The sequence below is a fragment of the Clytia hemisphaerica genome, unplaced genomic scaffold (genome assembly GCF_902728285.1).
Source record: "Clytia hemisphaerica strain Z4C2 unplaced genomic scaffold, Clytia hemisphaerica genome assembly, whole genome shotgun sequence".
Classification (NCBI taxonomy): Eukaryota; Metazoa; Cnidaria; class Hydrozoa; order Leptothecata; family Clytiidae; genus Clytia; species Clytia hemisphaerica.
In genome coordinates, this window is record NW_027104371.1 from 217,770 (window position 1) to 232,017 (window position 14,248).

The following is a 14,248-nucleotide window of genomic DNA, read 5'->3' on the forward strand; positions in this document are numbered from 1 at the left end:
CATTCTAAGAGTCAATTTTTAAAGCGAAAATTAAATAGATGCTGCAAACGTACTTAAACACTGCCTCCGATAACAGAGACGATTTAATTTTTGTAAGCAGATCTCTTATAAAACACTCTTTTGATAGAAAAATAGAAGCTGCAAACGTACTTAAACACTGCCTCAGATATTGAGACGATTTAATTTTTGTAAGCAGATCTTTCCCACCCCTTAATTGTTTTGGGAAACACAATTAGAATGACATTTTGCAAAACTACTGAAAATAGTCTACCTCTGAATATAGGTCTCTGTTGTGTAAATTGGTGTTAAATCTGACCTCTTTGAGAAAAAAAGATTCAAAAAAAATATTTTTAACCTCGAAAAAAATCAACACACAAAATAAAGTTTTTAAACAAGATGCTGGCTTCTATTTATAATAAGCCCTCGAAGCATACAAAAAAGCAATAAAAAAGTACCATAATGTACCATCAAATTGATTGAAGACAAAATTATTTCCCAATAAATAAATATTTAAATTTTGAAGTGACCATCATCAACCAGATAGGAGCTCCCATTGATCGACCATATTGATTCTTACTCCTCGTGGTTTTAGGCGCGCAAATATTTTTATCTTGCTTGTAGTGAATACAGGGGGTTTAGGATAAAACAAAAGCGGTCAAGAAATTTTTTTATAACTTAAACAACAAATAATAGGCATTAAAAAGCTACCAACAATTAGTATTGCTATCATTATCAACCATAAATAAGTGATCAAAGGACAAAATAATGGGTATTTTCTACTAAAATCTTTCATAAAAGATTCAACTTTACCCCCGGAAATATTTTTTCATTGTGCGCGGGTCAAATAGCTTAGATGTATTCGTTCTATTCTCCTCGCTGGCTGGACGGTGGGCGGGACAGATATGAATAAAAGTAGAAGCATATGGTAGAACAGCGGACGAGACGGGCGGGGATAAAGTAGAACAGCAGATAAGAAGGGTGGATAAAAGTGGAACAGCAGATGAGAAGGGCGGATAAAAGTGGAACAGCAGATGAGAAGGGCGGATAAGAATGTAGAACAGCAGATGAGAAGGGCGGATAAAAATGTGGAACAGCAGATGAGAAGCGCGGGGGAGAAGGGAGAACTGCAGATCGAAAACATTTTCTAGGAAGAGAGAAGAAGTAGATTTTAGCTGAACAACAGATCCAAATTTCTAGGAGAAGGGTTTCTAATGTTACCTTGACATTTTAAGAGAACAGCACATAGATATTTCTAGGAGTAGGGATTTCAAAAAGTTTGAACAACAGATCCAGAAAACTAGGTTAACTATGGTCGAACAGCAGATATTCAAAAAAAGGTCGTCGCCGGATGCTTCTGCACTTAGAGAAATATTTTAATTATTAAATTTTCTTACGTAGACATTCTCCTCATTACTCGTTTTTCAGGCTAGCCGGTTAGGAGCGGAGGCTGCTTTGACAGTATTGGAAGCAGATGAGGATTCTGAAGCTTCGGTGATGTGTCTCTGCGGACAGCAGATTGTCAAGAAACCTCTCCACGAATGTGTTGACATGGTAAAGTTCTTTGTTTTTATAATTGCTCCTTTTTCGTCAATTATACATGTTTTTATAAAAACAGAAAAAAGAATCATCTTTCGTGACTTCAAAACATTCTTTTACATTTCACGTTTTCTGTTTTTAAAAGTATATCACTTTTAAGCATAGCCAGACTGAGATTTAGGCTTGAGAACAATAGATCTATTGTTATAGAACAATAGAAATTTAAGCATATGTAGCCAGCTTCAACTCAAATGAACCCTATGCTTAAGAAGTGTAGTTGAAGTATATAGATCAAGCTCATTAATTTTTGCACTTTTTAAAAATTCATATTATTTGTGAAGCAATCCCCCTTGCCTTGTCTACAAAGCTGAAGTTTCGCTAATTTTCCACCAAAATCAACTCTGATAGCTTTGAAGACTAATTCAGAAAGTGCAAGAGTATTGTGAGCAGTATTGTAGCAGTATTGTAGATCAACAAAATAGCTTCAATTCTTAGGAGTAGGTGCAAAATTCCGACCATTCTCTGAATTCTTAGAGGAGTCTCAGTCGGAATTTTTGTTGTGAAGAAAGGTTTCAATCGTTGAAACCGCAGTTCAGAAATAACACACACTGACCTTTATATACCCCTGGACCAAGCTATAGCCGCCATCTTTGATTGGAGTTTTTTTTGGAATTGGTACCCGAGAAGAAGCCATTGCAATGTTAAAAATTAACGTCTAACGGCGCTACGTCATCAACAGTATTCGAGGAAAAGTAGATCTAGCGCTCTCGATGCATTTTCACCGCTATTGAGTAGTGTCGCCATTAGGGTACCACTTTTCAAAAAAACTCCTATCAAAGATTTTTGGTTGGCCGGGATTGAGAAACTTGGTCCAGGGATATATAAAGGTCAGTGGTAACACACAATACAACTTTACGACACTAATCAGACAATCTAAACCATGGTCTCTTCAGCACTTTCATTTTCTTTTCAAATTTAATAGGGTCTAACATGATTCCAGTGTTCCTTTCATAGATAACACATAAGGGCGGTGAATGCGTGAACATTTTTTAAAAGCTGCGTGAATGCGTGAATTGGAAAACCTTGCGTGAACAGAAATAGCGTAAATTTGGAAAAAAAGCTTAATCGCGTGAATTGAAGGTCCGCTGGGTGGCCTCGCATAATGTTCTAACCTTAACGTCTCTGGTTCGAATTTCGTGACTTTGGTACATGAATATTTTTTTAATAAATTTTGACTATTTTTTGCTGTAGTGTAATCAAATCAAAGCTGCGTACAAAGATCGAAATTTCGACAAAGTTATTGAACTGCGTGGTAAATCGTTTGTAAGCAGCTTGGAAATGTATAAAAAGATGAAACACGTCAAAGCACCGGACAGCAAACACAAAATGGGTGTAAGTTCTATTTATCGGACAGCAAAAAAAAAGTTAAGTCATTAAATCTAGCTTTGGTGAGACAGTAAAGTCTCTCTAAATCGAACCTCTATAACTCGAATCTTTCTTTAGCTAAAACGAGTTTTCTCCTTCCTTCAGTTAACAATGCGCTATTACCCCTATGTTAAGGAGGTCTTTTTTTCTGACCACCCTGGATGTTTACTCTCGAAAAACCAGACCCCCAGGGATTTTTTATTTTCCACAAATGCCTTATAAATCTTACTCTATATCTCGAATTTCCCGTGCGGGTTCGAATTATGGAGAGTCAATTCAAGGCATCGACTAGCATAAAGGAAGGTGCTTCTCCACCACACTAATGTTCTCTGCCTACTCTGCTTGAATTCCTTCTTTTTGGGTTATTGTAAACTTCTAAAGAGCTTACTCTCGGGTACCTTATAGGGGGGGGGGCAGCTAATTAATTTTTTTGAAAATTTTTCTTTTTACACCCTCAAAACACCTTAAAACGATATATATCTGGGGAGAATAATAGTTTTTGTGGTTTGATTTGGTCTCAAACTAGCTTAAAATAGTAACTCTTAAAAATGTATGACATGGTCTTCCAAAAAGTGGGCCGTTGACGGGACCCATGCCTCTTTTGCCTAAATTCTGCTGTATTAGCCTCATTTTCGAAAATTTTCCACCCAGGACATTTTTATTCCAAACCCCCGGCTATCAGGTACCCGAGAGTAATGTTGTTCAAGTTTTCAAAGTTCACACATCGCAGACAAAAATACAAAACATCATAATTATGTTTCAAACTTTTCGCCTGAAGTCGAAATTATAAGATCATTATTTGGGGTTGTCTAACATGCTACTACACCTCGACACAATAACTTCCTAGTAGTCAGCATTTTTTTTTAAATAAATCTTTCACAGGGCTACACATTTGTTATTATGAATATCGGAGCACCGGCGGGCGGGATGAACGCGGCCGTTTCCGCTTTCGTGCGGTCCGCCTTGTATGATGGACATAAAGTGCTCGGCGTCAAGGATGGATTTGAAGGTCTTCTTACAGATGAGGTTAGTAGACTAAAACAGAATACTTTTTCTCTTTTTCTGTACTTCGTCTGTTCGTCGTCTAAATAATGTCTTGATTTAAATTATTTGACATTTCGGTGAAATCAACATCAGCCATCTCGATGGAGTGTTGGTTTGACGTCAAAAGCAAATTTAGAGAAAGTCACAGAAGGAAAAGAAGGCAAACTTGATGAAAATTGATAACTAACGCCTTTCTTCTGTCATTTAAAGACTCGCCAGTTAATAAATACAATAATATAAACTGCTTTATCGGTCAATACGGGAAATATTGACCTTAGTCTACGTATACACCTCGCAAGATCGGCCTATACTTCGGCTGTGGGCAATATTTCCCCTATTCACCTCTAAGCCAGTTATTATTGTATTACTAAGGATCACAAAAAAAAAAACAATATTGTAGATCGTTTTCAAAAAACCTAGTTCAGAATCCAGGTCTTAGATTGATACTCAAAGGGATATCGATGTCACCCTAAAAATTACAAAACAGGTATAAGATGGAAATATTTACAAAATAAAGCTAAGCAGGGCGTTGTCAATCAACTCTGTGCATTTTTCAGAAAATAATGATTCTGTAAGTATCCGTCTATTTTAAAAAAGTCAAAATCTTTTTCCATTGTTATCTAAAAAATTTTCGATCTTTTTTTCTAAGGTTCATTCCATGAATTGGCTTTTTTCGAAAGGTCTCTGTATTAAAGGTGACGAGCAGATGGAATATGAAATGAAAGTTCCCTTGATCTTTGTTGTTTAGGTTCATTACATGACTTGGTCGGAAGTTGACATGTGGGCTGGTCTTGGTGGCTCACGATTGGGTGTGACTAGGTAATAAGCAATTCCTTTTATTGTCCCGTTTAGTTTTTACAGTGTGTAAAAGTTTCTTCGTCTCAGCGAAGTATATAAAGAGGCTAGCTCCTATCTCAAAATTCAGCATATTTCACCAAAAAGTTTGAGAATATGTGGTCACTCGACATGAAAAAACCACCTCCTTCCCATCTCCTTGAAACTTTGCTCTGCCATATAACCGATCCATCTGGCGTTGAACTCCATGAAAAATGAAATAGATGCTCAATATGTCCTAGATTATCTTAAACCATGTAAAATATCGATTCTTTTTATCTAACTGTTAATGGAAGATGCCAAGCCAAAGTATATTATCCTCTAGCCAAATATGGACCGATATATGATATTTATCTTTAAACGAATTTTTCATTTAGAACATTGCCTGGAAAACATTTGAATGAAGTCAGTCAAGTGTTCAAGAATCACAATGTCAAGGGGTTGCTCATTATTGGTGGTTTTGAGGTATAGCCTGTTGTAATTGTCAGCTCTCATAAGGAGGGGGTGTTTTTACTCTGCTCCATCGGACTGAAGTATTCATTAGGCCATTTTATAACTTTCATTTTATATCTTCCCACACCTTTGAAAAGCATGAAAAGATTCCCCTGGTATCAGTTACTCAAATTCTTGAAGGTCAACCCGATCTTCCCCGTGATGATAAATGAATTTAAATAAATCAATCTTTCCATACATCTTGAGTAATAGATTTAATAACAGAAGCTGCTTCTGGTTCATTTTGAAATTGATTTTTATTTTAAACGTTTCGGCCTCAACAGAGTACCATCATCAGTAAAAAATGAACAAGTACTTCAGCTTAAGTTTTAAATAGAAAAGCAAATACACCATATACAGTTGGTTTTAACTCGAATCTCCTACCATCAAGTTTTCCCACTAACAGCAATTCAGATCGCTTTGTAGCGCCTTCGTGCATTTCCTTCTTTTAACCGACAATACGTATTTATTCGCTGAAAATATTAATTTCCGATTTTGCGGTACGTACTGGAAGTGACGTCTCCCGACACAACCAATCAAGGAACGCTTTTCAAAATTTTGTTTTATGAACTCCCATGAAGTTCATGAGAGAGCTATCCTGTGTGCTTGATTGTATGGGGGGGGGGTCATTTTGCAATTTTTGGAAAAAAATCACCCCCATGTCACTTTATAATGACCCCCCCTCCAATTTTATGACCTTTATGCTACCAAGTGCCAAAATTGGCCAAAAACCTTAATTTTCCAAGGGATCTTTAGCAAAATCAGGTCAATAACACTTAATTATGACCCCCTCCCATTTTGTTGATTTTTATCTGGAGTACCCCCTGCTTATTCCACCCACTAAAATTAAGCACAAAAGAGTAACGGCTCTCGAATTTACCTTAATTCAGCTTTTTTAGAAAGATTTTCAACCTTTCATCGACAGGCTTTCCACAGTTTGGTGCAACTCACAGATGCAAGAGAACAATACAAAGAATTCTGTATTCCCATGGTATTGGTACCTGCTACTATGAGTAACAATGTCCCTGGCACGTGGTTCTCCCTCGGTGCTGACACTACACTTAATGTCATTGTTGAGGTAAGAATTGTTTTGAGTTCAAATAAGATGCAGCTGCTTTATTCCGGGAACCTTGCAAAACCTTGCGTTTTAGAAATACAACTTCGGGTGTGAAATTGGGATTAAAATTCCATTGTTCAAAGCTCAATAAAATCAATGAATTTTTTTCATTGAATTTTATGTGGGGATGAAATCAAAGTCAATTTCCCAGTGAGGCTGAAGTTGTAGGGTATTTTTCCAAAATTTCTGCGGGGCAGAGAACCGTAGGTGGAATCTGGTTCTCATGCCAACAGTATAACAGAAAAGAATCAGGACCAGATCCTCTGGCTAGTGCTGTTATCACCATAGATTTATGAAGCCCGAAGGGCTAGATGGCGTACTTTTGCTGAAAAGTGTGCCTTGGTTAGGTAGGAAATCCTACCTAGGTCACGTGACATTACAATAGAATTTCCGCGCTTAACCAATTAAAAGTTTCTCGGGTTTTCGAAAACAATAGCAACAATATTTTTTCCGATATTAACTTTTTTTGCCTGCGATGGCTTAAAGCACGACATCTAGCCATTCGGGCTTTTTTAATCTATGGTTATCAACCGTGTCATGTTACATGCTCTTTCAATAGTGAGATTATGTATCGGAGATATTCTACGGCTACGGTTGCGGGGCTGCCTGTACGGGTCGTCACCAAAGGCGACATGTCATTGTCTACTTTGCTCTGTACGGGAAAAACACCAAAACATCGTATAAGCAAAGTCGACATAATGCCGTACGTCAAATATCGAACTTGCTTTCACCCGCCATTACTTGCCTTACTTGCCATTTCCCTCGCCACTTTAGCCGTAGCCGTAGAGAATTCCAGATACATAATCTCGCTAATAAAGACACTGACACGGTCATATTCCATTTTAGTCATGTGACCGTATCCGCCAATCAGCGAGCAGTTCACGTGATCGAGTCTTCATTGTAGAAACGATGGGCGGAAAATGTGGTTACCTAGCAACCATGGCGGCCATTGCAGGCGGTGCAAATGCTGCTTATATTTTTGAAGACCATTTCACCATGGTAGATTTGAAGGTATGATGAACATTTTTTATGGTTCTCAACTTCAGTTGAAGTGAATCTGAGAATGTCTGTCTGTGTATCTGTCTGCCTGTCCGCTCAAACTTTGGGGCAGGCTGGAGACTTCAAAAATATTTGATTTCGGCCGAAATCTTGCACACGAGGCTGAAACTTTTGGTACAAGAAAGTAACAATATTTTGTTATTTTCGCAATAAAAAGTAAAAAAAAGACATTTGGTTCTAACAGCGAATTCCAATATTGTTGAACGCTTAAAGGTTTTGTTTTTACATTTAAGTGTTTCCGTTTCATATCAGACACATATTTCATATTAGGACAGAGCCTTGCTATTGTTATGTTATGCTGATATAAGCAAAGAATGTTTTTGCGTTTCCTCTTTCTGACCTATCTTGCTCCACATCCTTGTCAATCCAATGTGAAAAAGATTGTGAATCAAAAATGATGAGTAAGCAAATGATATCACTCTTATTTAAGAACAAAACCTTTAATATGAAAACACATCGAACATTATGTTATGAACGCATCTTACTTTCAACAAATTTCAGAAAAACATCCAACAACTGGTTCACAGAATAAAAAATTCGGAATTTCAACACAGCGGTCTCATTCTCAGGTACGTCCCTTTCTTCGCATCTCTCAAACACAAATTTCTGCAGCTTCAGAAGTATCCGCTGCTCCCAAGCGCGTTCACAAACCATATTCAGTGCTATCTATTTGCGCAAAGCATTGGACGGGCGTTAAATTAAAGCAGAATGGCGGAACAAAAAAGTGTTTAAGTCGCAATTTCACGCCCTGCATTAGTTTTGTTTGGAGGTTTTAATGACATTCAAATGATTGTTCTATAGTTAAATATTGCGTTCACAGACGCATTTGTTTAAAGTACACGCTATTGTAAATATTCCTACTTTAAAGAAAGCAGCTTTGGTGGATTTTGCGACCGCCAAATTAAGATCTCGTCAAATTTACTAATTCCAGACATCTGCCTGGCCGAGTTTTCAAGTAGATTCTGTTGAGGAGCAAGCTCTGCTTCTCCGTTCACCACAAGCGATTATGCGAAGCTCAACACTTAGTGTTTTGAGCACTCTGGTGACTTCGCCGCACTGATGAGTTCTGGGAAGGACGAAACACGTGTCTGCGGATAGATGTATCTATATATTATGAAGACAGTGTATTGTAAAATGTTTTTGTTTTTTTCTGTTTCATATAAAAAGCTCTTCTAAGTATGGAACACTCTAAAAAAAGAATTCTTCACAAGATAAAGATAACTTTTCTATCAATGTGTTTCTGTTCTCTCTACATACCAAAGAGCGATGAACCACTGCTTGTTTCATTACCTTGGAATATTAAGATAACTTTTTGGACCTACCCCGGTGATGTGGAGGTCCTATAAATTAACCTTTGTCCGTTCGTTCGTTCGTTATTAGCTTTCCTCGTGATTGGCTCATTAGTTTTTTCTGATTTTTTTTTTCCCTCAAATGTGACGGAGCCCGATTTTCGAAAAAAATTATTTGGGGGCTAATTTGGGTCAAAAAACGGCTAAAAAACAGGTTTTTTGGACTTTGTGAAAAATTGGATCATTAACTTTTTCTGAATTTTTGCATGAAAGTAGGGTACTATCATAGGTAAAAGATGGCTCAAGCAGATTTTTTCAAAAAAATTTTGTTGGCTCAAAAAACGCATGTTTATCTATAAGAATCACTATTATTAAGCATACATCAATGTTCTTAGTTAAATTATTCAATTTTTTTATGAGATAGATGTTTTATTTGCTCACGAGGGCTTACTTTTGAAGAATGTGTGTGTTTAGAAATGACGTTTTGGTTGCTTGGCGTGTTTTTATAAAAAAACTGGCCAAATTCGATATTTATTTATAAGCACTTTATAAATTACTTAGGTATTAGCTTTTCTCGAGATTGGCTCTTTGATTCTTAATGATTTTTTGCACAAAGATGCATAACTATAAACCCTCAAATGTGACGGAACCCGATTTTCGAAAAAAAAATTTGGGGCAAATCTGGGCCGAAAAACGGCTAAAAAACGGTTTTTTTGGACTTTGTAAAAAAATTGGATCATTGATTTTTTGCATGAAAGTAGGGTACCATCATAGGTAAAAGATGTCTCGAGCAGATTTTTCAAAAAGGTTTTGTTGGCTCAAAAAACGCATGTTCATCTACCGGGTGACCCACGAAAAAGTTTGGACGTTTCTCGGCGTCTTGAGGCCGAACAAATGTCCCAAAGTACTTGGAGTTTTATTATTTAGAAAGTAGATATCCTAACTTAAAATCCGAGCCATTACTTTTTAAGTTTGACGCACAAGTTCCCTAGTTATGAGCTTTTAAACTCAAAATTCACTTTTCGGAAAGTGTAAAAAACAAGTAAAAAAGGGGTATCAAATTAGGTATTTTTAGACGTTTTTGATATACAGTTTTTGAGAAAATTCCTTGAAAGTGCCAATTTTGATAAAAACTAGTCTTGTTTTAAACAAAAACTACTTTCAAAGGTGTTTTTAATAATTATTAATGTCATAAAACTCGTTAAATAAGTCAATTTATAAGAGATTTTCTAATTGATTGCATAAATTTAATACCTCTTTTTTACGTGTTTTTTATACTTTCCGGAAAGTGAATTTTGAGTTTAAAAGGTCATAAGTAGAGAACTAGTTGGTCAAATTAAAAAAGTGATAGCTCAAATTTTAAGTTAGGATATCTACTTTTTAAATACCAAAATTCCGAGCACTTTGGGACATTTGTTCGGCCTCAAGACGCCGAGAAAGGTCCGAACTTTTTCGTGGGTCACCCGGTATAAGAATCACTATTAATAAGCATACATCAATGTTCTTAGCCAAATTACTAAATTTTTTTATGATTTTTCTTGAATATAAAAGAATATTTCAAGAGCATGAAATTTTGGTTACTAAACGTTTTTTTTATAAGAAACAAACGACTAATTTTAATAGATCGTTACTATTTGTGTTCTGAATGATTGTTTAATGGTTACGCTCACGTAGATATCAATTATATATGTGTTAAATGCACAACTAGGTAGGTCCATAAAAGTATCACTTGTCTATCAATGTGTTTCTGTACATACGACAGAGCGGAGAATTGCAATGAGAATTACACAACTGATTTCATCACACGTTTATATGCGGAAGAAGGTAAAGGTGTCTTCACAACACGCCAAAATGTTCTTGGACATGTCCAACAGGTAAACAATTTTTTTTCCTTCCCTGACTACAATAAGGAGACTTCCGAAAGTACAAAATACCGGATTGTCTGTAATTATTTAAATGAAATACTGGCGTCATAGTTTCTACCCCCCCCTTCATTTAGGGGGGGGGTCCTGGGTTTTGATGAACCAAAAGCAAGGGGGGTGTTAAAAGTATGACTTTCCTAAGGGAGGGTTGCCAGTTAAGGGGGGGGGTCTTCTTACCTAAGGGGGGGGGTCTTCTTATCTAAGGGGGGGTCTTCTTACCTAAGGGGAGGGGTCTTCTTACCTAAGGCCCCCCTTCTTCTTAGAAAAGGGGGATCTTCCTTGAATTATGCAAAAAATTTCCAATAAAGTTTACTTGCGGCACTGTTAATTTTTAAGGGGGGGTGGGATGTGAAATTTTAAATAAATTTCCTAAGGTGGGTTAGCACTTAAAGGGGGGTCTTGACCCCTCTAGAAACTATGGGCGTAACTGTAAAAGATTTCTCAAATAACGGTCAAAAAATATTCTGACGAACACGTTTTTCAATAGCGGAATACCGGTCAATACCGGATTCTTAGAATTAGATTCTTAACTACCATTAAAAAAACCTTTGTCTCAGAGCTTTTGATCATCCTCTAGCGAAAAGAGTTTATTATAGGAATATAGAAAGTATATCTATAGAGGACTGCGATTCACAGACTAGGAATATCAGTCAGGTCTTTGGTGCCATATAGTCATCACCAACCAATTATTACCAAACAGTTATTATTCTCCGAGCAAATTCTGATACTCTGAGCGTGGCACGTATGTACTCTAAATACCTTTGCCCCGTAAGAGATTATGCTCAGGTTGGATGACCGCTGTGACCTTCTTCATTCAGGTTTGGGATAAATATTAACTGATTTTTTGAGCGCATAAGTTGAACTTTTTTATAATAATACATTATGTAATCATTTTCGAATTTCAGTTAATGATTTTCGTCACAAATGTTATTCAAACGAACGAATATTTCTTCTTTCTGTTTTCATACAGGGTGGTGTGCCAACACCGTTCGATCGTTTGTGCGGAACACGACAAGCTTTCAAATCTCTCAATTTCTTGGTCGAACAAATCGAGAAACATCTCGATGAGGAAGGTGAGTTCTACCTTATCGGCCCTTTTACGCCGGTCCTAATTTAACGCCGGCTCCTTTTACGCCGGCCCTTATTACGCCTCAGCTCAGTGTTTTTCATTTTTAGCCCGGCCCTAATTTTATTCTGACCCCTTATACCGGCCCTTATTACGCAAACGACGGAAAATAACGTCAAGAAGGGCCGGCATAAAAAGGGCCGATAAGGTAGTCAAAGCGCTAGACTTTCTACTTTGTTCATTCTTATTCTTGACGAAAGTCAGTACAATAGTGGACTACACGTTATTTTATAAGCAACCAAGGCTCGAAATAGCCGATTCTTATTCACTATCTCGTAAAAGTAAAAGCTCTTTAGATAATCTAAGCTTGGCAAACGATACCACTTGACCCAATAAGCTCAAATATTGTATAATATCAGGGGTGGTCAAAGCAAATTTTCCCAAATTGATGTATTCTCTTTATATCATACGACAATCTCCTTTACGTCCAGGAAACGTTTGCACGACGACAAAAGAATCCAGTTGCATTCTGGGACATATCAAGAATCATTCCCAATTTGTCCCCATCTCTGATCTCAAAGAAAAAACGGACTTTGTGTAAGTTTATCACGTTTTTCATAAGAATGGTGTTTTTTTTCATTTCATCATTGATATTCTTAACTTTTTGGGGGAAAATCATCCTAAAATATCCTTACGGTATTCTTAGGTTAAGATCCAAATTCAACCTAATTTTAACATATGATGGCATTTTTGTGAAAGAATTGAGTCTTACTTACATACATTTATACTGCATAAACAAATTGTTTTTCTTTTCCTCTTTCTGACCAATCTTGTTCCACATCCGTGTCAATTCAATGTGAAAAAGCTTGTAATTTAAAATTGATGAGTAAGCAAACGATATCACATTTATAAAAAAAAACCTTTAAGTTCAAAGAATTTATGCTTATGTATTCCAACCACTGATCGTTATATATCCCTTGACCAAGCTATATCCTCCATCTTTGATTGGAGTTTTTTTGGAATTGGTACCCGAGATGAAGCCATTGCAATGTTAGAAATTGACGTCTAACGGCGCTACATCATCAAAAGTATTTGACGCGAAAGTAGACCTAGCGCTCTCGATGCATTTACACCACTATTGAGTAGTGCCACCATTAGGGTACCACTTTTCACAAAATTCCGATCAAAGATTTTGCTTTGCCGGGATGAAGATACTTGGTCCAGGGATATATAAAGGTCAGTGATTCCAACTTTGATTTTTCTCCCACAGAAACCGTTTGCCTAAAGAACAATGGTGGCGAAGTATACAAAAATTGTTGAAGATTTTCGCCCGTTATGAAATCGCTTACGACCGCGAGGATACAGCTACTTAATAAGTCAAATATCATCTTTTCTTTGGAAATAAGTCTTACTTGGGAAATGTATTTGTTGACCGACAAAACGAAAACATTTCAATGGTATTACGCAAGAAGAACGTTCTGTGAAAGACAAAGCTCGGATTTTGAATTGTAGTTTTATGGAATTATTTTCCAAGAAATGAAGGTATGAAAGTTTTATAAAATAGACGTCTATGTTGAGAGCTATTTTAACCTCTCGGTCATAATATTCTTACATGGCTAAATTGTATTGAAGTGTGGCGTGGCGTGGCGTGGCCTTAATAAAAAAATGAAAAATTTAGATTTGTAAAATTATTTTTAGTAAAATTAGTTATTTTAAAATTTATTACGACAATTTATTGTTTTTAGTTTATACACACCCTTCTAGTGTCGATAGAAATTTTGAGACGTTTGCAAGAAATTCTTCTATCCATGGAGTAGGCTACGTCATATCTTCCTTCTTTTCGAGCGTAAAACTCCTACTACTTACAAAGGTAAGGCATCGAGTTTAAAGCATAGAGTAGAATCTCTAACCTTTCCCAGGCAAGAAAAGTGAAGTCACTTATTTCCCATCCTGAACACGCCTAAAACGCGCCGCAATCATGACGACGGATTGTATCTAGCGGCTCCTTTGTTTTTTGAGGACTGCACTTTTTGAAATCTAGCGATAGATTTTACTTTCAATCCGGCGTTTGTGTAAAAGCCACGCGCGGGCGTGTAATAAGTGGCTTCATTTCCCATCCAGGAGTTTCGAGTCTAGCCCTTCGGGCTTGGAGGTCAATGGAGTAAAACCTAAAAGCCTGGAGTTGTCTATTGTGTCTATTGACCATCATGAAGTAACTATTGTATCATTTTTGAATTTATTGAAAATATTGTTGATTTATTATTTAGCTGATGTTTGAATTTTTATGTATATTTGCATGACATTGTCAATATGAAAATAGTCATGCGCTAAGAGTCAAGCCCCAAGTTGAGGTGGTCTAATACTTAACACAAGTCGAAGCTAATCCACAGCACTCAGTCGGAGAAACATAAGATTTCTCTATTGTTCCGATTGTTGAGGGTTTTTTTAAGTTATGTAGCTTCCA

The 14,248-nt window shown here is 36.7% G+C and overlaps 1 protein-coding gene across 1 annotated transcript in view; it reads left to right on the plus strand.

Annotated features, from left to right (window-relative positions):
- Nucleotides 1-13,387, plus strand: part of LOC136818555 (ATP-dependent 6-phosphofructokinase, muscle type-like) — a 31,099-nt gene extending 17,712 nt beyond the window's left edge. The window contains exons 14-25 of the mRNA XM_067074882.1: nucleotides 1,426-1,551; nucleotides 2,788-2,928; nucleotides 3,844-3,987; nucleotides 4,754-4,824; nucleotides 5,217-5,304; nucleotides 6,257-6,409; nucleotides 7,295-7,459; nucleotides 8,009-8,076; nucleotides 10,559-10,670; nucleotides 11,689-11,791; nucleotides 12,276-12,381; nucleotides 13,055-13,387. Of these exons, the coding sequence (XP_066930983.1) occupies nucleotides 1,426-1,551; nucleotides 2,788-2,928; nucleotides 3,844-3,987; nucleotides 4,754-4,824; nucleotides 5,217-5,304; nucleotides 6,257-6,409; nucleotides 7,295-7,459; nucleotides 8,009-8,076; nucleotides 10,559-10,670; nucleotides 11,689-11,791; nucleotides 12,276-12,381; nucleotides 13,055-13,157 (1,380 nt within the window). The 3' untranslated portion in view covers nucleotides 13,158-13,387. The remainder of the gene's footprint in view (nucleotides 1-1,425; nucleotides 1,552-2,787; nucleotides 2,929-3,843; nucleotides 3,988-4,753; nucleotides 4,825-5,216; nucleotides 5,305-6,256; nucleotides 6,410-7,294; nucleotides 7,460-8,008; nucleotides 8,077-10,558; nucleotides 10,671-11,688; nucleotides 11,792-12,275; nucleotides 12,382-13,054) is intronic.
- The last annotated feature ends 861 nt before the right edge of the window (nucleotides 13,388-14,248 follow it).